The 25,307-nt window shown below is 50.0% G+C and overlaps 4 protein-coding genes across 4 annotated transcripts; 3 read left to right on the top strand and 1 right to left on the bottom strand.

Moving 5' to 3' along the window:
* The first annotated feature begins 2,991 nt into the window (after positions 1–2,991).
* On the top strand, positions 2,992–5,727 carry LOC34618728 (kinesin-like protein KIF6). The gene has a single exon (XM_022732046.2). It carries the CDS (start codon positions 2,992–2,994, stop codon positions 5,725–5,727), a length of 2,736 nt encoding a protein of 911 aa, XP_022589941.2.
* A 2,511-nt stretch (positions 5,728–8,238) lies between these two features.
* On the top strand, positions 8,239–11,043 carry LOC34618727 (triosephosphate isomerase, cytosolic). The gene is made up of 5 exons (XM_022732045.1): positions 8,239–8,350; positions 9,043–9,166; positions 9,633–9,771; positions 9,905–10,090; positions 10,849–11,043. Exons 1-5 carry the CDS (start codon positions 8,239–8,241, stop codon positions 11,041–11,043), a joined length of 756 nt encoding a protein of 251 aa, XP_022589940.1.
* A 761-nt stretch (positions 11,044–11,804) lies between these two features.
* On the bottom strand, positions 11,805–16,648 carry LOC34618726. Its single transcript, XM_026338143.1, has 7 exons — positions 16,258–16,648; positions 15,178–16,116; positions 14,772–14,857; positions 14,144–14,297; positions 13,018–13,175; positions 12,320–12,540; positions 11,805–12,015 (listed from the first exon to the last, which is right to left on the bottom strand). The coding sequence occupies exons 1-7, from the start codon at positions 16,646–16,648 to the stop codon at positions 11,805–11,807; spliced, it is 2,160 nt and encodes a 719-aa protein (XP_026193928.1).
* An 8,282-nt stretch (positions 16,649–24,930) lies between these two features.
* Positions 24,931–25,301, top strand: LOC34618725 (polyubiquitin; the record flags this gene model as incomplete). The annotated part of the gene is made up of 1 exon (XM_022732043.2): positions 24,931–25,301. A coding segment is annotated over exon 1 (371 nt), but the record flags the coding sequence as incomplete, so codon positions are not given.
* Between the last annotated feature and the right edge of the window lie 6 nt (positions 25,302–25,307).

Below are 25,307 nucleotides of genomic sequence, written 5' to 3'. Positions count from 1 at the left end.
GCCAAGTCTGTTGCGCGTTCTGTAAAGGTAGTCAACAAATGCGTGGGCATCATGCGCTTAAAACGAATTTCTTTCTCGGTGTAAAGAGGATGAGTGAAAGCTTGGCATCACGATATATTGAGGGATTCATTACCAGTACGTATACGAACCTTCGATTTTTGTTGAGAAAAACTTGTAGCAGAACTCAAAAAGCTTGTATTCGATGAGCTTTCCCTCTTTGAAGTGCAGAGATCAGTTGACATTTCGCAGCACATACTAAAATCACAATCTGCTTTCGCCGTGCTACTGAGTGTGAGCTTTCGGTGTTGAGCAAGGGTGCATCTGCCACAGTGAGGGAACAAGCAGGTATAGCCAACCGTGGGAGAATCAAATTGATCACCTTTATTATCCATGCCACTAGTCGGATTCGCCCTGATGACCTGTGCATAATTCAGGTGGGCATAAGTCGCTTTAACACTCAAATCATTGATGCCTTTGGGCCTGCTTGTGATCAGGGGAAAGCAGATAGAGACAACCCCAATAAGATCAGTCTCCTACGATTTAGAACCTAAAATGTGACTGATTAAGAAAGTCCAGTGATTGCTTGCCTCCTTTGTGAGCTGCTTCAAAATTGAAGGCAGGTTTGGTGGGATATTGATCTGCTCCGCGCAGAAAATGCGCTCATATTTGCAGTCCTCCATTGTTAAAGCCCTCGAACTAGGTAGCCCGCAAAAAGCACTCGAAATTTCTGTGAGTAATAGAGTAAATGAAAAGGAGGCTTATATCGGTAATGTCCGTCTAGGAGACTTTCCTTGTGGAGCTCCGTGATGCAGTAGGTCTTACCAAGCAATGCTCGCCTCAATTGGTGAGTGTACGTGGACTCCTAGAAGTTTTTCAAACGTGCTATTCATCGCTTATCCTGACGCCGCAGTTCCTCCTCTTCTGCCTGCATGTAGAGATCGAAAAACTTTGTTTTGTCCTGGGCTGCAGCCCCACCAACACGACTTTGACAAACCTATTACTGTTGCCTGCTAGGGTCTACGTGTTCCCAGAGAGCATTATAGGAGTAAGCCTAAACATTCTACAGCGAGGCAGCAGATGCGCTCTATTGGGCGGGCTCTGCCGAGGGAGTAGCCTCAAGAGTGCCTGTAACGAGAAGTCGGCTGCAGTTTAAATGCTCTGCACCGTATTAGGAGACATGTTCACATAAGCAGATCCAGCAGATGTGTAACGGCATATTTTTGAATGCCTAGCAAATATTTAGTCCGGATGAGTGCATTAGGCATACTGTCTTCACAGGCGGCGGGATGATCTGTGTAAGCTATTTGTGAGGGTGGGAGCTTCACAAGTTCAAATCTTTCCTCAAAATGTTGATATAAAATGGCTCTTCAATGCAAGGCTTATCTCTATACGAAAGACTTCTACTGCATCGGATGATCGGCTGGGCTCTCACTGCTTTCTTACATGGGGCTGTTGGTGGCGCATGCAGGGTATGGGTAGCGCGACCAGTCTGCATGAAACTCTGGCTTGGGCAATTCACCGTAGACCATTAGAATTTTATATGTATGTATTGAAATGGTTATAGTATAATTGTGGCTGATCTTTGACAACTCAAGCTGGGGTCGATTAAATGGCTGCTGGACTACGTGTGCATAGCGAATAGCACTAATACAGCTACATTTGACAGGAATCCGGCAGCCATGGACGTTTACCCTGAATATATCCGTGAATATGGCCCGACCTTCGTGGAGTAGCTTATCTGTAAGGAGCCTTCTAACTTACTAAAGTGAATGAACAACTGAACGGTGTTCCATGGGGTTATCCTCAAAAAATACCCTGCGCCTGACCAATCATGCTTACCTTGCCTCCATCACGTCAATAAGAGTGACAATAGCAAATATGCTTGTAAAATAGGATTTGAAATCGGCAGCCGAAGCTATGAAAAATGCGGTCAGTGTTAGTTTAGAAGGACTGGCGTTGTGGCACACGTCCAAAGTAGGTTCCAGATCATACATTGCAAGCTCGTTTGTATGAACCAACTGTTTTTTACTTTTCTGCAAAGCGGCATTTAAACAAAGGAACGATCAACTGGGAAGACTCCAGTGGCGAGACGGGAAAAGCAAGCTTATTTAATACTTATTTACACTCATATGCATTCCGTCGAGCAAACCTCCCTGTGGATACTCCCCTGAAACACAGGAATCCCAGCATCATCCCATTTTGGATGGCTGTTCTACATCATCCACACGTGACTTCTAGGAGCCGGATTAACGCTCCCCTTTGTACTGCTCCAACTATTCTGAGCGGGCGTCAGTCATGCATGTCTCCAGTGCGCGCACTGTCTCCAGAGGTACTCAGCCATACATACATTACTTTTAGGGTAGATGGAAGACTAATTCATTCGGCTGTACCTGTATACTTGATAATAATATGCATAGAGGCTCATGAAGAAATGAAAGTTAGCGTAAATCATTCATGCTATGTAAAAGTTTCACAAATTGTACGTGCGGAGAGCGTTGTCCATATTCCACTGTATACTGAAGCTCCCCAATGTGAAATAAACCAACATAAGAAGAAGGCATATGGATCATTAGACCTCCAGGCTGTGCGTTTTCGCAAAAAACAACAGCGTCGATGCTTGAGGGATTTGAATCGGTCGCTCGCTCCCTCCCGAAAGGCAGGGCATGCAGCTTCATTTGTCCAATACCTTGAGGATGCATGGGCTCATTCGCTTCCCAATTGACCGTGACAGCATTCTTTATCTACTACGGGATACTTCAGTTGTATATGGGCAGCAGGCAGAGGCCCTCAAGTTTAGCTACTTCCCTTCGTAGTAAAGGTGCCATTTTGCTCTTCTTCAGGCGGATCCCTCCAGATTCAAGCAAAAAAGACGCTGGTGGGACGTAAAGCTTGCCCTGGTAAATTCAGCAATCAAGCACCGTCCCTTGAGGCTGACCAAAAGTACAGTGCGAATTCCTACACATTAGAGGCCAGAGGAATTCCAATAGGACAATGGCTTCAGCAATGGATGAATCAAGTGGCTCCGGTGAAAATAGATATGTACTACCTCCCGGAGATATAACAAGCGCGAGTAATATTCAAATCTATCTCCGCATGCGACCCATGGTGGGCAGCTGTAAGTGGCATCGCGTCGCTGGAAAGGACGGACGAACTTTTATCACCAATCTCCCAAGGGATGACGAAGCTCCGCTAAACAATTCAAAAGCAGAGTATAAGTTTCGTTTCGATGGTATCTTCGATCAGGATGCAACGCAGGAAGATGTCTTTCAGGGTGCGGCACTCCCCGTAGTCGATGATGCGCTTCGCGGCATCAACGGTACAATCTTTGCCTACGGGCAAACCGGAACGGGTAAAACATACACAATCACTGGTGGAGCCGAAGCATATGAACTGCGGGGTATCATACCCCGGGCACTCGCTAGAGTATTTGAATTTTCTTCGAGCTGCTCCACTGCCGAATTTTCTCTGGCTATCTCTTACCTTGAAATCTATCAGGATCGCGGGTATGACCTGCTGGTTAAAACAGAGACGGGAAGTAAAAACCTCGAAGACCTTAGGCGAGTATACGCCGTGGCTGACGATTCGGATCATGTATTCCTTCGTGGACTATCAGTGAATCCCATTCGTACGGAAGAAGAGGCACTCAGTCTCTTGTTTGTGGGTGATGCGAATCGCATCATTGCAGAAACTCCCCTTAATGACTGCTCTACTCGATCACATTGCATCTTTACAATATGGATAGCCAGCAAAGAGCACGGAGGCCGCAGCACGAAAAAGGCAAAACTGCACCTGGTAGATTTAGCGGGATCTGAGCGGGTTAAGCAATCTGGTACAAGGCCAGGCGATTGTGTATTCCAGGAGGCGTGTAGTATCAACCTTAGTCTCCACTATCTTGAACAAGTCATTGTAGCACTACGGCAGAAAGCTGCCGGCCAGGCGACTCATGTGCCATACAGGAATTCGCTGATGACCTCGGTGCTCAAAGATTCCTTGGGAGGAAACTGTAAGACGTGCATGATTGCCACGGTCGCTCTAGAGCTTTACGCGATCAACGAAACGATAAGCACTTGTAGATTTGCTCAGGCAGTCTCCCAAATCAAAAACGTTGCAGCAGTAAATGAGGAAGAGGAAACATCAGCGTTGATTGAACGCCTCCAGAGAGAAAATGAAAGGCTCCGTGGACAGTTGCAGCTGGTTGCCGCTGTGAATGAGGAGCAAGGGGAGCTAGACGAACAAGCGAAAGATAGGTGCAGAGATTCTGTTGAAAGATTTCTTCGGGCTACTGGGGATGATCTAGACCTACCAGTCTCAGCAGCGCGTGACCTCCGGTTGGCAGACTTCTGCTTTCGAATATTACGGGATAAATTTAACAAGATAACACATCAGGGTGATGAGGGCCGGTGTAGACGTCGAGATTGCCTAGAGGCTTTGCAAAGGTTGCAGCTCCATGTCGAGCAGCGAGATGCAGAAATAGCATTATTGCTAGGGATCATGCACCAAAGCTCAGAATCGTCAGCTCGCTGTCAGGCCAGTGATCCGTTGCGAGCAATGACGCGTGCTGCGGTGGAAGCCGCTGTCAGGGGTCCTCAGCATGACAGTACTGCTAATGCGGCGGGGATGCCCTGGCTTACTGGGGCAGAAGCCATAGCCTTGCTCAAGAATAGGGGTCGTGCGTTTGAAATTCTTAGGCGTAGCGCAAGGAAAACTGAATTCCTCGAAGCTGATTCTCAGCGCCTACATAATCTCTATGCAGACGCAAAAAAACACGGTGAAGCAGCCGTAAGGGCGAAGGAGAAAATTGCCAAAGCAAGGACAAATTTGGAGAAGATTCGAATAAGAAAATGCATGCAGGCAACGGGGGCACCACTACTTCCAGAGGATGATACACCTGAAGAGACAGAGCTACTTCAAGAAGTTGCAAGTTGGCGAGATGAATACATCAAAAATACTGATGCTCTGGGTGCTGCGAAGAGAGAACTCAAGAGAGTTCATATGACAATCGAGAGAAGTAGACAGCAGCTTCAGGAGGATTTTGAAGACTGGTTCAACGTTATTGCTTCAAAGTACATAGAGCGCTTAGGCTGTAGTGTGCAACAAGAAGATTGTTGTAAGCTTGGCAGAGCCCAAAATACCGACGGCACAGAGGGCTTTAATCCGTGCACCTCCCACCAGAAACACGGACATACCGTGGAAGATCCATACCTGGGGAACTTCACGACAATCGCCCCACCAGCAATTACACCTTTGCTTACCCACAGTGCTGGTTACCCATGGGTCGTCGATAATACACAAAACCAGCGTTCAACAACACCACGGATGCCCAGCTCTACCGACCGACCTTCTGAGCACACCTCAAAAGAGCCTTTGACAGCCACAGTGATACCCAGTAAAGTACACTCTATTTCACAGCAGAGCAACTCTTGTACTTCAGTGATACCGAGTGACCATCCAATACACAGCTGTCCCAACGAAAGCCCAGACTACAGTGACGACGATGAACCTAAAGTAGCACCTCTACCAAACCCTTGCCCTTCGGTATTCGGGAAGAATTCCTTGGCGCTAAATGCTGCGTATTCTGAACTCTCTGCCGTTAATTGCATTTCCCCCCCTAACTTGTCAGAGGTCCTTCAAACCCGAACCCATGTGGCCGGAGTAATCTACACCGGCAACCCCTCGGCGGATGCCGACATAAAAGCTTTTTACGAGGCCTTCAGACCCGGAACTTGAAAGCACTGCCAGTCACAAATAAACTATACGGACACTTTGGTGGCCAAGCACACCTTTGGGGGATCTACTAAAACGGCACTTGTGAATGTCGTCGGATAGCAAAGTAGAGGCTCTCCTTTTAGTCTCTTCATGCGAAAGCTCAATTAGCCTCTAACGAGAATACTTTATCTGTCTGCGCCCTGAAAAACGAGGCTTTTAGAGTCAGGTCTATTTACTAGTGCTCAGCTCGATACATTTAGAGCTCGTTTAGTCCGGATTATGTTACAAATCGCTGCTCTTGAACAACACACAGATGTATCAGACTAAACCTGCCTGCAGAGGTAAGTGCAGTGTTGCTGCCATCGATACTTCTTTTGTGTCGTGACATGCATAGTTGCTTTTAAGTGCATTAGGGTGCCAAACACGCATGGCATGGTCCTCTGAGAGCATCTTATAATCAGATAATAGTCTTATGCCAACGATCTCCTACGTAGCAAAATATGCCTCTTCATGTATTTCGATTAATCTCTGCCTCAATTATGTGCTTCTGGCAACAAAGACATGGGCTACTTGACGCTATAAGTTCTTTTTATTTGCAATGCATTGGTGAAAGTCCGCCAGCACGCAGACCTTCAGGCTCCCCTGCTTGAAGTGCCTTCGGAACGGTGCCGCTAGAGGCCATGGCATAAGTGATCGAATGTACTACTTGCAAGTGGCTGCAACCGCTTCAAACGCCGGAGTGCAAGGTGCGTTCTTTCAGAGAAAGCAAAAGGTAGGTGAATGAAGGTCGGAATTGTCAATCGAATGCATAGAAGTAGACCTACATACAGATCTACATATATGTGGCGCACTCTCCATGTAGCTGACAATAGAAGTGTCCGCTAGAGGCCATCGCTGGTGTAGCGCTCCACATAGGATGTCAACAAAAGAGAACTTCACTTCAGACTCAATAAAACCCTAGAAGAATTTTATTGACTCCTTTCAAGCAACCTCTTTCCCTCCCGTTCCCTCGCTCCTCGTGGTTCCAGCGTTAAGGAAGAGGAGCAGCTAGGGTGAGGGTTACTGCGCCAATTAAGCCCTGTGATCATTCACAGCCAGCTGAACATCAAGTCAAGCACGCACTTAGACAATATTACGGTGACGAGAGTCGAGCCAGCAGTACCTTCGCAGTAAAAAAGATATATTGAGGCGAACCACTGAGCCAACATTTTACTTATGAAAAATTAAATGTAAAAAACGCAGAAAATAGCGACTGAGTGTAGCGTAACCACTGCATCTGGTCTACAAAAGCAGTTGACAAATACTTATGCTTTCACTCACAGCTGCATTGTATACACTGTATCTAAATGTTATTTATCACGCGAACATGTGAATCAATGATGGAAGGTACAGAGTCTTGTTTTGCTAGAGTTCAACACTCCCACACCCTCCTCTTTCTTTTTCCTGCTTAGTAGTAATATATTGGCACAAGAAGACGCAGTGATGTTTGCGCCTGCGCAAGATGCTACGTGCAACTAGTCGTGGTTGCTCCCACTGCACAGAAGGTGCAGCTACGCGCACTCTAACCGTCCCTCTCGCCTCAAGTCGCAAACTCCTGGGGGGCCGAGGAGGGGAACGCGGTAATGTTTCCTTTAAATTACACTGAAGAACTTTCTAGTGGGTTTGTATCAAGTCTGGAGTGAAGTGTCTTTCTACGGAAATCTTAATCGAAGCGTTACAGTAAGTTGCCAGCAGGGCATTCAGAAGTATCTGGTCAGGGCATGCTTTCACGCTACATGCCCGTTACGCACGAATCAACTATTCAGTGCTGCGAAATGCTTTACTCTTACTAAGGTCGCGCTGGTGTAACTTGGAGGCAAAGATGCATTCTTCGCACCATGCGCTCAATGTTTTTTCATGCGGGTCCATACTGCTTACGGCAGCGCTTGCTGTTAGCCACAGTGTTGTTCGATGGGTAATAATCGCTTTGGCTTTCTCATGCATCCTACCATGCCTTCGCCCCGCTTGTTGGCAAATCAGCTCTGTGAAACTGTTTGGGTGGCTGAGGACAGGGGACATTCACACACCGATCCAGGATTTGGCCGAGAAGCGCAGTCCGTAGGCATAACGTAGCTCATGCAATTCACGCGCTTTGGAGAATCTTAACACGCGTAAACAACATCGTGTCAGACCGGAGCTCAGCAGTTCTATCTTTAAGTAGAACTTCCCCCCATAAGAGTCTAACACGTTTATGGGCTAAAGCAGCTTGACACCACCACGTTTTCTAGCTCTTATGATAATCCGATCATGTCGTCGATAGTATTTGCGCCTTTAAAGCGGAGAAAGTAACAGATCTCCGCATGCAGCCCCCGGAGACGGAAGGACCACAGTGTGGTGGGCTACTCTGCACCTGTTGTCCCTTCTTCGCATTCCTGAGGAGACAACCAAGGCCTTGCCATGCTCAGGTGGCATTGCTGTGGAATTATTTCTGATTTATCGTCGCTAAAGTACAGCGTTTTACCCCGTGCACACCCTTTCTGCCGCAAGCTCAAAATGGCACGCACACCCTGGGTAGGCGGAAACTGGAAGTCCAATGGCACTGTTTGCTCCATCACCGAGCTCGCCAAGGAGCTGAACCAGGCGAACTTTGACCCTAAGCAAACTGGTGAGCACAATTATTTCGCTGCGTCTGGAATTCGGTGGTATATGCGTGCGGTGGAAGGCCCGCATCAAAACCCCACGGCATCTTTCACCAAAGAGCTACCGAATGAGGTTCGTAATTGTATTTGCTTGTTCAAAAGAGTTGAGATGCCTTATCTTCTGCATTGCTCTGGCCTTTCAAATACTAGCACGGTGCGAGAAACCCGGACCAAAGTACTAGGCTTTGGGCCATGCACACACTAATTCATGAGATCGCGAATCCGTATTGGGTATCCGCATGGTTACTCCAAGTGTGCCTTATGGATTTACTGACTCTGACCTAGCTTCCAGCGAGTGTGTGTGAACTTCATGGTGGTGCCTTTTCTGCACACGCGAATGCTGGCCTCCCCTCATCAGCGATTATGCCTTGTTGTTTCGTGCCCGCGTTGCCGAGAGATGCAGTGTTATTCTAGCCGCGTTTCTGGGTAGAAAATGGAAATTCGTACACTGGCACCCCGCGGCATCGCCTGTGTAGGGTTTTAAGTAAGCCCAGCGTGAAGCCCGCGGGTTCTTGCGTAGATAGATTCAAAATCTGTTGGTCTTCCTCTTGCCCGTCGTGTTGCACTGCCTCTTTACTGGCTGTATGCTTCGCGATCATTCGTCTTGAGGGGCATCCCATCCTCACATACTTGGCGGGCTGCTCTTCTTGCGATGCAGAAGTGGTTGTTTTCCCCGTAGCGCTGCACATCAATCTGGCCAAGGAAAAGCTCAATGGTGCTTTTCAAGTTGGTTGTCAAAACATTTCAAAGACAGGCCCCGGCGCCTACACTGGCGAGATCACGTGAGATAGCAGGGCATCATCGCCAGTCTTTCGCCCTTCAGGCCTCCCCTTCTGCTCCCAGACTGTTCTTCCTTTGCTGTCTCCGTGCCTCCGCGAAGTTTTGCTTTTTATTCTGTTGGCTCAGTCAGCCTTCTTCTGTTTTATTTAACGTGCAAAAGGGGCGCAACAGTTTTCGTTCTAGCCAGGCGTTATCACACGTAGCCTCGAGTGCCAAACCTGCACCCCCCCCGAGGTCACCGGTTGATGTATCATCAATGCACAAGCTGCACATCTGGATCGCAGTAGGCAGAGGACGTGTGCAGAATATTTTCCCTCCGCGATGCCGCTTCCTCTTGCCTGACATGGCTCTTATGTTTCTCTGCATGCTTGACTTTAGACCCTACCGTGTCTCGCCAGACAGCGCAGGGCGTTTCTGGGGAGCAACCTAGGTACAGAACCCACTATTGTGCCTCTACTTCATTTGCAGAGCCGGGATGGCTAAGGATTTTGGCCTTAAGTGGGTATTGGTAGGCCACAGTGAACGTCGGCAGTACTACGGCGAAACGAACCAGGTGGTTGCCGAGAAGGTTGGCATGATCATGAAAGAAGATGGACTCCATGTCGCCGTAAGTGACTCTCCTACCGCCGGCAGCACGGCGATCGCCAAACAGAACTGTGAAGGCGTCCGTGTTGTCACCACCTACATAAAATCTCGTGCCGATGAAGTCTCGCCGCGCGGCTTGAAACCTTCCGTCGCAGATTTGCATTGGGGAGATGCTGGAGGAGCGCGAGGGAGGAAAGACGATGGAGGTCTGCAGGACGCAGTTGGACGCCGTTATCCCCAAAGTGACGGACTGGGGAAGAGTGGTGATCGCATATGAGCCTGTATGGGCTATTGGCACAGGCAAAGTCGCAACACCTGAACAGGCACAGGAGGTGCACGCTGTAAGTTTGACTTGCATGAGTTTCATGGAACGGAAGAGAGGGGGGCCATTGGTTGCACATTTACATTCGATAGGGAAAACAGCAAGATGCTGTATCCTCTGAACATTGCTCTCTCCATGGTTCATGACGGCCTGTTGCACTCGGAAGAAGTGGGTGACGAGGGTATATCCGCTCTCTCACCTCTTGCATGCTAAGCGAGCGCTCTAAAATTCATGTCGACTTGCCAAGTCAACAAAAACATTAGGCTGTGTACACAGCAGAGTGCTTGCAGTGACTCTTTCGTAGCCCAGTGCCATATGTTCGGCGCAATGGCGACACGCAGAGATGCAATACAGCATGTACGGCACTTCTGCCAACCGTCTGTAGGCCATATGGGCTGCGGCTTACTTTCTTTAAGGCCTCGTGTCTCTCATGCCTGTGTGGTGCATCGGTTGTGTGGATGTGTGCGTGTGTGCATGTACGCGTGCATCTGTGTTGTGGCGAACAGTCCGGCTTCTAGTAACACTTTTTACATGGCGAAACTTTATGGTGCTGCCGTATACCTCGCAGGCACAATTTTTGTGTGCGCTGTTTCTCTGTGGTCATCACATGTTCCAGTACTCTGGATTGCTACGTCCGACATGCCAGGCTCGCTTGAGCACATGCCATACGAATAGTTGCCACATATGTCTCAAGAGTGCATAGTGTGAACTGCATGAAGATGCTTGTGCAGGCGCACTAATATGCTATGCGTAGTGTTGTCGCACTTCGTCCTTCAGGACCTCCGCAAGTATCTGGCTGAGCGCGTGAGCAAGGAGGTAGCGGACAAGCTGCGCATTGTGTATGGCGGCTCCGTGACAGATCAGAACTGCGTCACCCTTATTGGGTGTCCTGATGTTGATGGCTTCCTGGTGGGCGGAGCGTCCCTTAAGAAAGCATTCGTTGACATCATTAAGGCCCCCACCAAGGCCTAAAAATGCCACCCAGCCACATCCCTGGCGGCAAGCTAGCAATGGGCACCTGGCAGGGTGGCTCGTTGCACTGATCATAACGAGTCTTGCCCCGATATCGACCTGCAGTTGACTTTTATAGGCTCTCTTTTAGTGCCAGTGCGTGCGTACCCTGGAGAGGTGCATGGCTATGTCACGAGCTCGTTTCCTTCCACGCTTCAAACAGACAACACCTGAAGGTTTTTTACTATCTAGCACAGCCACCTGGGCTCAACAGCTTTTGGTTGTGAGAACCCTTCAAAAACTCACCCATTACAAGCCTTTAGGAGAAACTGTGTAGTGGAGTAGCTGGGCACGGCCTCAAACTTTGCGTTGACAGCAGAAAAATGCTGTAAGTGCAGAGTGGCTATATCAGTGTGGTGAAGGCTACTTGAGAGAAACACTATTGGCTACCGGAAAGGCATCTTTAGGGAAGTGCCCAATTAGTACGGGCAGGTCACATGCATGTAGGTACATGCGGAATTCTGGCTCATGTAGTTGACTTGCCAGAAGCGATCCCATTAATCACAATATAGACATGGATAAATTGCCAGTGATGTAATGTTTATTATCCTAACGATAGTACGCTAATCGAATAACTGCTCGCATGCGTATTAATAGTGCTTGTGTTCACGATGCAGGAGACAGTCCACTTTGGTAAGGCCCGTGCTAGGTGTAAAGACTTCATGCCTTGAAAAATTGGTTTGATCTCCCCGCCCTCTGTTGTAAAAGATATTCTCTGCTGGCTATCCTGCTGCCAGGTGGTGCTTGATGCTGCTACCTGGGAAGCTCATGGGCTCTTTAGTGAAGGCTATTGGCTGTTGAGGAAGATGGAAGGAAATACGCAGCCTTGTCAAAATCTTCACAAGATACATGCACACCTCGGAACGCACCTTCAAAACTTTCGTCCAGTTGCCCCAGCCGTCCACACACGTAAGCCAAATCCCCATCTGCATCACAAATGAAAGGCGTTCACGGCACTTTTCCTTCCGTGGCAGGAACAACTAATATCCGAATTTCAGCAGTAACAACCTCAAACAAGAAGGCTGTTCTACATAACAATTCCCACATTTGAAAGCAATAAAGAAGTAAGCAGTACAATGCCCTTAGTCTCCTGCGAAGTCGTATCCTATATTCTGTGATCTACATAACTTCACTATTTGTTCTTGCAAGGAAAACGAAGTGCTCGTAAACTTTCATTTCTTTCAAGCCATAGAATCCCATTTCATCAAAATTCCTGCTGTTTCTGCTTGCCTTAATGCAGTGCCCAGGGTGGACCTCGTAGATGACGATGCGGAAGCTGTCCTTGACAAAATCCATTGCACGTGATTTGACGTATCTTCTCATCTCTTGTTCCAGCGCTTTGAGAAGGACAGGGGCAGTGTATACGCTGACAGAGACTGTCAGCTCAAAAGTAGATACCTTGGCCCTTGATTCATTGGTTATTACGCGGGTAAAAAGCGTCGCGTTGCTGTAGATCATCTGAAAGGGCTCAAAAAGTCCAGATACTAGAACATGAGCTATACTAGTGATGTATTGCCCCATTTAATTAAATAAGCAAGCTTCATATACCTAGTATATGAGATTGCTCGTGTACTAGTCGACCTCTGCAGCAACAGACTTCTTCTGCTAGTTGCGCCCTGCACCTTAGCCCTTCGTACCCATGCATATTCTGTTTGCAACGACAAGGAACATCTGTTTAGCTGTTTTTTACGCCTGAAATTGCATCGTGCACTGTAAGAGCTGTGCCTTTAATCTGCAGTCCACTACCGCGCCTAGCCTTTATCACAACGTTTTAGTGCACCGCTTGTAAAAACGATTATTCTAGACATATTTCTGAGTGAACCACTTTTCAAGTGCCTGAACTAGTTACTGATTTCAGTGTTATTGCCAGTGCCAAGCCACCTAGTGCTCATTCTACGCAGTACCCGAATTTGGCTTGCAGCCCATTTGCCTTACCGGCTTTCCATGCATGCTTTCGAATTCTGTGGTGTACGTGCGGATACGGCGGACGTAAAGAATGTCTCCCCCGTCCACTCGCACACGATCCCCGATATTATATGGATTTGTGAAGGCCACAAAAATGACAGCTGTAATAAAGTGCTGGTAGATGTAGCCTGGGAAAAGAAAAAGGCGCAATGGACGAGTGGGTAGCAAGGAGCATGGGGATGCAGGGATAGAGTGACAGCCGAAAAGAGCAGACAATCAGGTATATGGACAGACGCAAAACTGGAAGTACTTCAATTGCCACAAGCGTAAGGATGTCTATACAGTGCTGTGTACTTAAATAGAAGAGTGCATGTTGAACGCATTAACTATAGTGCGTCTTTGAATCTATGGAGGTCGCACTCTAAGTTTTCGTGAATAAAAGATAGCAGGCACGTTTACAGATATTATGCACACGAAGAGAAGTGGAGTCACATCGATACGTACAAAATATACGATGGGCAAATATGCAAGAAGCTTAACATTTACGGATCCAGATGGACGAACGCGAGGTACAAGATGCTTTTGCGAACTCTATGGAGGTATGCACGCTGTGTTTGCATGCGCATTTGCACAAGTATGGAAGCAACTGCATGAGTGCTACAAAGCGCCTTTTCGTGCATATGTATATGCATCAGCAGTCCTGTTTTTATGCATATTTGCAACGCTTGTGTGTATCCAGAATCTCGATATTCTCACAAAGGGTACCTATTTGTGCGTGCATACGGGTTACTATGCTTTACACGGCTAAGAATTTCCTCACGAGACTCCCCATATGTTTTTTAAAATGTAGGGTGCATTCTACCTGGCATATGTACATACAAGTCAACAAAATGGCTTTTAGCGAATAGGCTTGCGGCTGCTGTTGCTGCTGAGGAGAAACTGTGCGTCGTACGAATCTCAGCGCAGCCAGAAAATTCACTGTGTACATTAGCCATACTGCTCTAGTACTTATCTCCCGTTGGAACTGCGTGTATATGCGTGCACGAATGAGAGGTGAGCATACGTCCTTGCAAAACGACTCCGCTTAGCTGTGTGTGGATGCTGCACACTTGCATGAAAGTGTGATGAGTTATTTACTGCAGTGTGAGACCCTTACTGAGTGACACTGTGATAGCCGAAAGGAATGCGGCCCCAGACATGACGACGGTGTTCATTTCGATCCCCATTACAAGAAGAAGTGCAATCATGGTTACAAACCAAAGCAAAAGGGACATCATTCGCAACACGGTCGACGCGATGCTCGCTTGACTCTGTGAGACCAGCACACACAAACAGCAAGGAACGAATGACAAGCGTATTTTGCTCTGTAGTCCTATTGTGTAATTTTACAGCCATTACAGCCTAAGCCTTATTCTACGACTTTGGATGCACACAGTAAAGCACAAGTAGAGTAACACATATGGGCCCTAGGACTAGCACCAGCATTGCCTGGCAACGAAGGTAAGATTGGAAAGCCATTTCTAGCATGTGTGGAGCATATTTTGGGTTGGGGAACGTCTTCCCTATTTGAGTTCCTCCTAAATTTGCTTGATCTGTGGGTGGCAGCTTCGCTATGATCACAGTCTCCCATGAACATGAATTCTGACTACCGCATCATCAGTGGTACGGACGACAGACTCTTTGATGTTTCTTGTAGATGCCGCAAGCACGGATGATTTGTACCCCTTTTGGACGGCGCACACTAAGCCAAGAAAAGCGGAAAATGGCATTGGTATTCCTTTTACCTTAAGCGCCCGCACGAGACGTTTGCGGAGACTGTAAATGTGCAGAACTGCCCTCTGGAACATCAAGTCATTGATCTTTCCGTGTCCTGGAAAGCCAAGCCGAAAAAACGTAGAAAGATGCAAGGCAGCCACATACGATGAGTCACAGCAGATCACAGCCAATGAACATGTGACGATGGGCTTTGAAAGTAGAGGTGAGTGCCACGCAAAAGTAACTACCGAACGCTCTAAGCTGAGGCGATTCAGGTAACACAGAAAGAGAGCAGCTAAAAGGAAACGCACAGGGTCGCAGTCACAGATGCGGCTGGTTGCCAAGTGTTGTTGGGACATAATTTGTAAACTTGAACGTGCATCAAGAAGCAAACTAGCAGAGGTTAAAGGCTTTAAGCTCGATGTGAAAAAGCACCGGCGAGGTCAGTGTGTTTCATGAACTCCTCTGCCTCTTCTGGCCGGAGGTACTGTTCGAGGATCTCTCGCCCTAAGAACTTTTCTTCTTCCCTGTGCGCCTCAGCCGGTGCTTCACCTTCGGCAGCATCCAAAGGGTCGCGCATCAACATTGTGGGCTCGACCTTTGTCACTTCCTTGGAGGCTTCCATCTTCGCTTTCCTGTGGCTTTCCTCTGTGCCGGGTCTTGCGCGCTCTGGCTCTTTGGGAAGATCACATACCCCTCCGGTCCACAGTCCGTCCTGATGGGTCTTTGACTCTGACGAACCGACCGCTGTTTCTACCGAGCAGCTCCTGGCTGTCTCCGGGTGCTGCAGCGAAGAAGGATGCCGCGGTTGGCGCTTCCTCAACGTTGCAGAGAAAGGAGGAGCATCTGCTGCCTGGATTTCGGCATGCAAAGGGATGTGCGCTGGCTGCCTTGCATGCAAGCTCGATGCAAGGGGTCCCCGAATGCAGGGATCTCCCTCCTGGCTCCCATGTGGCTTGTCTGATGACGGGCCTTTAAAATCCTCTTTATCATCTCTTGCCCGGCCGCGCGCATGCAGACACCGCCGCACAAAGAGATACCTTCTCTGCTTCCGCTTAAGGATGGGCCTTCCCTGCACGCGCTGCCCAACAAAAGCCTGGCACGCCTTCGGCGGCTTGCTGATCGGCTGTCCTTTGCAGTCTTCCTCTGCGGAACTCATTTCGCCGCTGGAGGTGCTGCAACTCTTGGGCGCGTTCCTACGTTCGTGGGCGGCCAGGAAGCAAGTGCTTTGCGCAAGAGGGCTAATGGGTTGTTCTGAGGCGCTGGATGCGACCTGCTGTTTGGAATCCCCAAGCCGGCAAGGCTCTACTGGACCGTTGCCATTTCTTTCGAGGGCTCGCACTTCGCTGCCTGCTGCTGTACACTGGCTGCTTTCTGGCTCGGAGAAGGGCGTTGCGCCATCGCACAGCTGCGAGGGACGACTGCTGCTGCTGTTGCTGGCACTGGTTGTGTCTCTTTGCTCTTGCGCTGTGGAGCTCCGGAACCCCCTTGCTCTCCCGGCAGCTCCTCGCGTGCTCGGAGACTGGCGACTCTGTTTCGTTGCTTTCGGAGCAGTCGAAGCGCCTCCTTGGCTTGTGGGGTTCGGCGTCGGGTCCATCAGTTCACTTGGCCATCCAAAAACTGAGTGCCTCTCTGTGCCTTCGCAGTCCGCAGAAGCCTTCAGTAGAATTCGTGGATGCCGTTGTGAAGGATGCTCTCCCAGGGGCCCCTGCACGTAGTCGCTGGATTTCTGGTCTTGGGGAGACGCAGTGCAATCTTGCCCCTGGGAGGGGTGGGTGGTAGACGCTGCGTCGAAGACACCAGATGTATTTCCTTCGCCTGTCTGCGGAGACAGACCTCTTGTTTCTGCTTCTTCTAGGCTTCTGCCATGGTATTGGTGCGTTTCGCTCAACGTTTGCAGCTCCATTGAGTATTTTCTCCTTGGGTGGTGCCTCGGCGGTTTGCCGGTGCGCTGCGCATCTTTGAGGATCTCCGTGAAGAGCAACGAGGCAGCGTGTCGCGCCAGTTCTTTGTTTGTCAGGTCCAGCCGCCTCCCGTACAGAAAAATAGTCGGCGGGAAGTCCAGGCAGTAGTGAATGTTCAGCCAGTTTCTTATTTGCGAGGTTTTGCTTTGTTCGATGCTTTTGGGGCGCAAAGGCTCTGGCAGCACTGCAAACACAGCCATCGGGCAACAAAAGGTTTCCCTGAGTCGCGTCAGAGGACAAGGCACACGGACGGAGGCATTCAGCACACAGGCGACTTTTGACTGCGGGAAGCCGGCAGCAAACAGACAGGGGGAGACGGAGCACGGGCATGCGGCCAGGATCAATTGCATTCTTCGAGGAGCTCCCCCTCCGTCCGCGCTCCCTGCGGTGAAATACGAAAATCTCTCTAGGGGTCGGGTCGTGGAGACTCGGTACGGGAAATTGCCACAAGACGTTCCCCCGAGCTCGCAACTTCATACCTGTGCCCTGCACCATTCGTTCCTGCAGTCGCTCGGCTCGGCTCACAAACCCGTTCAGACTCTGGGGGAGAAAGAAGAAGCCGTCCCCGCAGAATGAGTTCACTCCCTCAGACCGCCGTTCCTCCCTGCTAACGCCGCGCTGCAACAACCTCCGCTGCTGCGGCACAGCGGCGAACAGCCGGAAGGCCCTGCAGAGGGCTCTTATGGGAAGCCCTAGGCTGCAAGGAGGCAGGCACACACCTTTCGGAAGCAGGAGCGGCATTTAGAGGGACAGAAGCGCTGTCTCCGACCAGCATACTGCCATCTAATGGCAGCTACGTGCCTCAGTCAAGACTCGTAGCGCCCTAGCGCCTCGGCTTGGGTGTGGTGCGCAGGGAAAAGACTCGCGTGGATAGGGGGGAAAGGAATTGCGCTGCATAACGAAGCTTTGTACCCGCGTCTGACGCGCTTCAGAAACCCCGTTTTCAAAGACTTGTGTTGTTCTGTCTTGGCGGGGTTGTGAAGGTGGTGCTGATGCTGCAGGTGGTGCCCTGCTCCCTGTAGGGAAAAGCAGTGACTTGATGCTGCCATCGGTAGGAAAACCCTAGGTTGAGCCTCGCAGGGGTCCAGAGAAACGGCAGCAGTCTTGTCCAGCTGATACAGAGCCGCGCTTTTCTCTGCTTTGGGGGGCTGCTGCCTGTGCTGCTGAGCTGGTTCTTGCCCCTGCAAGTGTTCTGGCTGCAGCACACACCCCTCGAATTCCGGCACATCTGCAAAGAAGGTGCGCCCGTCTGTGGACGCCTCAACAGCCTCTTTATTCCTTCTCCGCGACCTACGCATAGCACGAGAGAGAGGCACTTGCTGGGCGACACGAACATCAGAAGGCACAAAGACGCAGCAGGCTGCATCCGTGCACCTGTGCGACAAACTGTTTGCAACTAGTTTCCTCTGCAGAGGCCCCTCTGGAGGAAGCGCGAAACTAGGCGTCAGATTGGATGTGAAGGCTGCTGTGGGAAGTCAACAAGCAGAGGAAACTCCTTAGAAGGGGGGCACACCGAAAGGGGAGGGGTCACGTAGGAATCGTCCAACCACGCAACGCGAACCAGCAACCACAGCCCGGCCGGCGAAGCAGCAGTACAGCACCTTACACGCTGGCAAGCCATTTGGCGTTGAGCTTCCTGACTGTGGATAACCTCTCCAGGTAATTGACAACTTGCGCGTTCATGCTCATCAGAAACCCGAGCTCGAAGCAAAAGACCATGATGGCAAGCAGCAAACGACGCACTGCAAGTACCATGAGTACAATATTAGTGGTCTGAATTACGCGCAGCAGCGACCGCGTGAAGAGCAACGAAGGGCCCAACAAAACGAAATGCATCAGAGGCTCTGGAGGGTCCTCTGCCGTCTTGGAGAACATCAGAAAGTGGCCTGCAAGTACACACAGATGACTGTAGCGATCTCAGTATCACAATGCGCGAGGCATTGTGCCGACAGCCACTGCTGCGGTAGCAACAGACACCCTTACAGCCTCAGCAGTGACACAGAGAGTGTGACACTACGCGGAATCTCAGCAAGAGCAGCAATAGCGGCAGAAGGAGACAACAGCGTAGCCTTGCGGGGAAGGCAGCATCCCGTCAAGTCTTCAGGCTTTCGCAAAGGCAGGGCCTGCCTGTTGATCCTCAACTCTTTACAGTAGAAGCAACCATGTATCGCACTTTCCTTGGCATTGCCCATCCACCAGACGTAGACGAAAATACTCCAAGGAACATAAAAGATTTCGGGGTCGATGGTTGCTGCGAAGGCCGTTGCCGCTGGCATCCCGTGTTTCACCGCTTGCAGCAGCCCGAGAATGACGATAACTCTGTATTTGTTGCAGGCAGCACACAGATAGTTCAGAAGCTGAGACATGCATGGCAAAGCGGTGGCCATCGTCTACTCTGTATACTGCTTAGCCTCTTTGTAGAGGCGGCGTTTTTATTCATGACAAATGATGCTTTGTAATCCAGGGCGCAAAGACTTGGCAGGGCACTTGCGAGGGGATTTGTACTCCAGGCGGCTTTTCGCATTCGCTTTTAGCATGTGTGTGTCTGTGTGGAGCTAGCGAGCTCGTATGTAGCTGTTTCTGCCTGTTCGGCTCGGGGTGAGCGTTCGCTTGGGAGTGCCCTTGCTGACGGGTTCCCGCTGCCGCTGCAGGGGCGTCGACCGCACCTCGCGAGCATGAAGCAGAGGAAGAAGCCGATATTCAGAGCGGCGACTTGGAAAAAGGCGGTGGATCCGTTAAGCAGCAACGCGTGGCTGCTGATTTCGCCGATCTGCGAGCAACAAGGGAGGCACGTGAGAGCCATAGCGTATGTGCAGACGCAGCGCTTCTCGTCTCGGCAAACCGCATCCCGCGTCTGGGAAGGCGTGGCTCAGGCGTTGGATCTTTGGGGTCCCTGTTGTTCGGAGACGACAGCTCGGCAAACCGACATGCAGAGGACAGGCATCGCGCTGTGCGGGTTAGGGGTGTGAGGGGCCAAAGGACAGCTTGTGCGGCTAAGCTAACCACTTCCAGCCTCGGCTTCGCGTCTTGTGTGGTGGGTGCCCAGTTGGTTGGCGCCCGCGCAAGGAAGAAGTCGGCTTTTGATGCCGAGACATTTTCCAGGCCCATGAGGAGGAGCAGGAAGCAAACGAAGACTTGAAGGAAGAACCACACGAAAGGCGGCGTATTGGGAAAAAAGGCTCTGAACCAGGTTTTCACGATGGGGGAAATGCACGGGTGCTCTTCATCTTCAACATCTGAGTCCGGCTCGTCCTTTTCCTCATCTTCGGGGACCTCTCCCGGTCTGCAGGCGCTCAGGCGAGACGCCAAGTCGAAAGGGCGTCCAGAGGGCCCCCCATCAGTGCGGTACACCCCAGTCGCCCAGCCGTTTCCACAGGAGGGAGTTGGCGGCGCCATGAGGGGCGCGTGCGAGCCGGGGAGTATTGGAAGCAACTGGGATCCAGGGGGGCAGCATGGATCCCCGTGCGTGGGGTACGCCTGAGGCGCCCACGACGCGCAAGCAGTGGTGCAGGAGCGAAACCATTCAAGGTGAGGGAGAAGCGTAGCCTGCTAGGAAGGCGCTAGTAACACCTCGGGTTCGCGAACTATGAGGGCACAGTCGGCCGGAGAGGCACAGGCGGCCCGGCAGCAACACTGCAGGAAAGAGGAAGCAGGAAGCCCGCAGTTTCAGCGGCAGTTTAATCAGAAGGCAACGAGAGCTGTTTCAGAGTCAACGACTGGGCAACTGCAAATCCACGCAGGATCGCCGCGAAGCGGGGAACTTGGTGCGTGTGCGGAGGGTGCAGACGCACCAAATGTGCCTCGCTGGGCTGGTGGTAGGGGGCCGAGGTGCCGCTAGGGTTCTGGATTGGAAACCTCTGCTGCTGCTGCTGCTGCATAAGAGGGCCGTGGACAGGCCTTTCTGCCTCCTCCGGGGGGCCCCCGCAAAAGTACCTCTGATGGCCATATGCCCGCCCGGGGGCCCCGTGGTGCTGCGCATAGAAGGCGTGGCTGGCCTCATGGCCTGCCAGTGCATGCTGTGGGGGCAGCAAGTGCGCGGCGTGGTAATGCTGCTGGCGGGCAGAAAGGAAACGGGAGTGCTGCGTGGGAGTAGCGGTGAGGCAGGGGGAGAGGGCTCCTTCTGGCCTCTCTTTCCTTGCGACTCTTGGTTCCATGGCTTTCGTGCTCTGGCCAGATGAAGCCCCTCCAAGAGTCTGCCAGATCTGGCTTGGTTCATAGGAGCTCTCGAGGCAGGTAGTGCTGCAGACCTCAGCTGCTCGAAGACCTTACTCTCTTACCGCCGAGAGATCGCAGGCCACAAAGCACGTCTATGCCTCTAAAATGAGAGCCTAAAACCGCATTAAGGGAAGAGCTCGGGGAACTTCAGCGTTCTCGTACTCGGCGACTGCTGGTTCCTAAAGGCACTGTGCTGCCGCTTTCGAATTGTGTGGAAAGCAACCCATCGGTGTTGGAGGAGAGGCGGCTGGTCTTCAGCGAATTGCGCCTCGGATTTAGAGGTCAGGACTTGGTACTTGGACGATACTAAAGAGCGCTACAGTTTGGGTTGGCCCGCTCCATGCGCGGCAAGGCGTGTATGGACCGGCGCAAACCAAGGTGTTGCGAATCACCAACCAAGAAGCTTGCTGTAGGATAAACATTGCTTTAAAAACATTTATTCAGTATGATTGGGGGAAAGGTTCGCGAAATTCCTTAAATGAGTAGCGTTTCGCGCTGAGAAGGCTTCCCACATGGGGGAGCGTCTCGCTAGCCAGAAACAGGCGACCACGAGGCCCCTGCAGCCTTCATCGCTCATTTTAAAGCTACAATAGCATCTCAAATACCAAATCATTTGTTTAGTCTGTGGGCAAAAGCCTCGCCCATATTAGCAGGGGAACTTCCCGAGCCCAATCGCACTGTGAGGGTCACCTGCATACTATATGACAGGACTTATTACATAGGTTGAAACCGTTGCTCTCGCTCGTCAATTAGCCGTCTTTTGTTTACATATAGCTTAAAGTGCAGCCTAAATGGGAGAACTCGACCATTTCTTGGATAGGAGCGCACACATCAACTCGTAAACACAGCGGTGTCAGCAAATCAAAAGCGCCACGACAGCACTTCTCCCCCCTTCCCCCAGACCCCAAAGCCTTAGATTGAGGTTCTTACATCTATATTCATAAGCCGCTTGGCCATGCGACAGCTGTCTAAGATGAAGCTGCCAACCCTGTTTGGAACAATAGCGCCAAAGCTGTACTACAACTACAGAGAGCATCTGATTTCGAAGCGTTGGGACTTTTCAGTTTCCAGAAATTGAACTTTTGGGGCCAGTAGCACCGTAGGTATTTGCTACATGCGTGTGACAGAATAGCCAAAGCATGGCCATAGTGGTCATTATGTTTTTGCGTTCATGCGTGTGATGTATCATGAACGCTACTCCCTGGCGCATCATAGTTAACCAACAGAGGCCAGTGCAAGGCGCTTCTGCCGTCATTCCTTTGGTGTCGCGTAAATAAATTCTCAAACAGTTCTCTCTTTAATATTTTCGTTAGGCATTTCAAAAGGCCAGATTGCTAACGACAAGTACAATCAGAAAACGAAATCATAATACCTCTAGTTTGCACAGCTGTCTGCCACAATGGCCCTGTTCTGACATTGCAAAACCACCACAATGATGCAACCAGGAAGTATAAAACAATGAGTATGGTTCTTAATCTACATCTAAGAACTTTCTCACATATTTCTCAGTACTTTCGTGTACATGGATAATGGCAAGCACTATCATCGTTTTGCCTAAAACTTTCTTAGCTCACAGCATAACTCAATTCCATGATATTGAGGGCTTGAGAATCGATATGAAAATTTACATTGCATTCCTTCAATGTACGTTCCCTCTCTGCTCAACAAGGGGAAACTGCGCTCCGAGTAGCTAGTCAAGCCCAGCAGTGTTTCGCATGGCTTACTCCGTGAGGTGATACCACGTTTGCACAGCAAACGATGATGATCGCCTCCATAAATGGTTTGCCCGTAGCGGGATTAATGCTGTACTGAACATTCTACGTGGACGTAAACGCATCTCCGCATCTGAGCACTGCAAGGATGGTGAAAGGAAGCTCGAGCAAATTGGACGTAACACTCAACAAACGGAGCATTTGTTATCGTCTAACCAGCACCTTGAGCTAAATGCAGCCTCGCAGGAGGTGATCCCCCCAATAAACCTCTAAATTTTTGTAATCACGGATCCAATGGAGGATACAGAGCTGCCTTCTCCACCAAGAAAACGGGGTCACCATCTCGAACGAACAGACTAGCCATGCACGAAGTTCTTCGTTACTATCCTACTACAAGTGCCCGAGCTCACAGTCTCCTGTACCTTTGTGTAGCGTGCCGAGCCACACCTGAGCAATCTAGTGATCCCTATAACTCTGCTCAGAAAACCACTTGACTCCAGACACAATGCGAACTTAATATAAAGCTGTTGAGTGCTGTGTAAGAGAACTCCTGCCTTCCCCTGCTCGAGTCCCTAATAGTTCCCAACATCAGGCGAGAGGGACTGCTAGGGTGCGCGTGGCTGCCCCCTCTTAGGACTCCGAGCATGCACAGCCAGTTCCACCTAGTACATGAAGAACATGCACACTGCGTCTTCTTGTCCGAAGGTAATAGTACAATCCAAGAAATAAAGTGTATCAGGCAAACCAATCTCTGAATTCTTTCTACTACACTAGTAATATTTAACGAAGAATTAGTGAAGTATTCAAGTGTAATCTAGCCTGCTACAGGTATTCTCTGCCACCTTAAGTATATCGAATTACGAGAATTGACTGATCGAATTGTCTCTTCTTTCAGTTTACTTATTGTAGAGGATCATTGGCTCCATGCAAGTAGACACCGTGCTGCGCGCGTTACATGCTATGTACAACGAGCGGAGAATGCTGGAAGTGCTTTGAGGGTGCAGTAGCACTTACGCTAGCTATTCTTCCCTCTCATTCCAGGAATTCAGGGAAGCGGTAGGGAAGGAAGAAAGCTCTTTTAATAAGCACTCAAGAGTTATCTATCGACTTCAGAGTGAGTCTGGAGTGGATAGACACCTCTTGAGTGATTATTAGAAGTTGAAAATAGTATTGCTTGCTTATCCGTAAAGATTGAGTGTCAAGAGAAAGCGTCCAAGAAAGCCCTGGAATTGAGAGTATGCTACCCGATCCCGAAGGAGTGCTTTAAGGGTGAGCAGCTGCTCTCAAGTTCTTTCGCTGGTTGCCTTTATCATATTTATGTACGCTGAGGATAACAGAACCCTCGGGTGACACTGCGGAGTGACCGCTGTTTACTAGAGAATACTCTACACTGCCGGTTTAGTCTAATACTTTCTTTTGACAACCTTAAGAATTGTACTGGCACTCTGCCTAGCTAACTACCATGTTGAAAGGCAAAGCAGCGTTCCGCGAGAAAGCAAAGAAAGTTTACCTAAGGTACTCTTCGCTGCAAAGAACTAGGCCGAGGGAAGAAGAAGAAACTAAAGACATCCCACGAAAAAATTTTGCTCATGGCATCAGTATCCATGTAGAATTGGCTGCTTTTGCACGATGAATACAAGAAAGAGGAACCAACGAGGTAAACAGCCAAACATACAAGGAAGCTGCATGCTTGGAAAAGCCGTCGACGCACTCAGCTGCAAGAATGTCTACATCGGGAAACCGGGAGAGAGAACACACTGAGCGAGCTTTGAAGTCTGCCACTGCCTGAGCAAAAAAAGCCCTAACATTATACACCTTGCCATGTTGGCCAGAACTATGTTGTTCAATTTAGAATTACCCTAAACTGGGTTGACGGCCTGCCGTACTATCTTGCTGGCTGCGGCGGCTTTGCCACGTAGGCGCAGGGGAGGGCGCCGCGCGGAGCGCTGCCATCCACCCGTAGAAGACCAACGAGTCGACCAACAGGCTGCTTTCGCGTAGTCTGGCCTATCAACATATTCATGCGAAAAGTAGTCCAAAGTTTGTTCCTAATCAATTCCAAATATAGGGTCTAGTCGTTGGTAGAGGACGCCTAGACCTCTGACTGTGCCGCCTGCACTTCAGCATTCAGCTTAAAGTGTACATCCAGAAAAAACCTCGTCCAGAAGCGTCCACTTCACACTTATATCATTGATATTCTTATCAAAATCGCTCCTGTGGGCAAAATCCACCTCGCCACTCGCTCATTTACTCATCATCCGGGCGTGAACCTACCACGAACCTAGACGGTGGCCACAATGCAGATCTTTGTCAAGACTCTCACAGGGAAAACCATTACTCTGGATGTTGAGCCATCAGATACCATCGAAAATGTGAAGGCAAAGATCCAGGATAAGGAAGGCATTCCTCCTGATCAGCAGCGTCTCATTTTTGCCGGCAAGCAGCTGGAGGATGGCAGGACACTTTCTGATTACAACATTCAGAAGGAGTCAACCCTTCATTTGGTTCTGCGTTTGAGGGGTGGCATGCAGATATTCGTGAAGACTTTGACTGGCAAGACAATCACATTGGACGTTGAGCCATCAGATACCATCGAAAATGTGAAGGCAAAGATCCAGGATAAGGAAGGCATTCCTCCTGATCAGCAGCGTCTCATTTTTGCCGGCAAGCAGCT

The sequence above is a fragment of the Cyclospora cayetanensis genome, unplaced genomic scaffold (assembly GCF_002999335.1).
Source record: "Cyclospora cayetanensis isolate NF1_C8 unplaced genomic scaffold, CcayRef3 CcayRef3_contig_232, whole genome shotgun sequence".
Lineage (NCBI taxonomy): Eukaryota > Apicomplexa > Conoidasida > Eucoccidiorida > Eimeriidae > Cyclospora > Cyclospora cayetanensis.
This window is presented reverse-complemented; position numbering and strand designations above follow the sequence as displayed.

Excerpts from the sequence above, each read along its gene's own strand:
- LOC34618728 (XM_022732046.2), top strand. The coding sequence starts at position 2,992 with ATGGCTTCAGCAATGGATGAATCAAGTGGCTCCGGTGAAAATAGATAT.
- LOC34618727 (XM_022732045.1), top strand. The coding sequence starts at position 8,239 with ATGGCACGCACACCCTGGGTAGGCGGAAACTGGAAGTCCAATGGCACT. Across the intron at positions 9,772-9,904 it reads AAGATGGACTCCATGTCGCC|ATTTGCATTGGGGAGATGCT; the intron begins GTAAGTGACTCT and ends CTTCCGTCGCAG. Across the intron at positions 10,091-10,848 it reads AGGCACAGGAGGTGCACGCT|GACCTCCGCAAGTATCTGGC; the intron begins GTAAGTTTGACT and ends TTCGTCCTTCAG.
- LOC34618726 (XM_026338143.1), bottom strand. The coding sequence starts at position 16,648 with ATGGAGCTGCAAACGTTGAGCGAAACGCACCAATACCATGGCAGAAGC. Across the intron at positions 14,298-14,771 it reads GTCTCGTGCGGGCGCTTAAG|AGTCAAGCGAGCATCGCGTC; the intron begins GTAAAAGGAATA and ends CTGGTCTCACAG. Across the intron at positions 12,016-12,319 it reads GAGGTCCACCCTGGGCACTG|GATGCAGATGGGGATTTGGC; the intron begins CATTAAGGCAAG and ends CCTTTCATTTGT.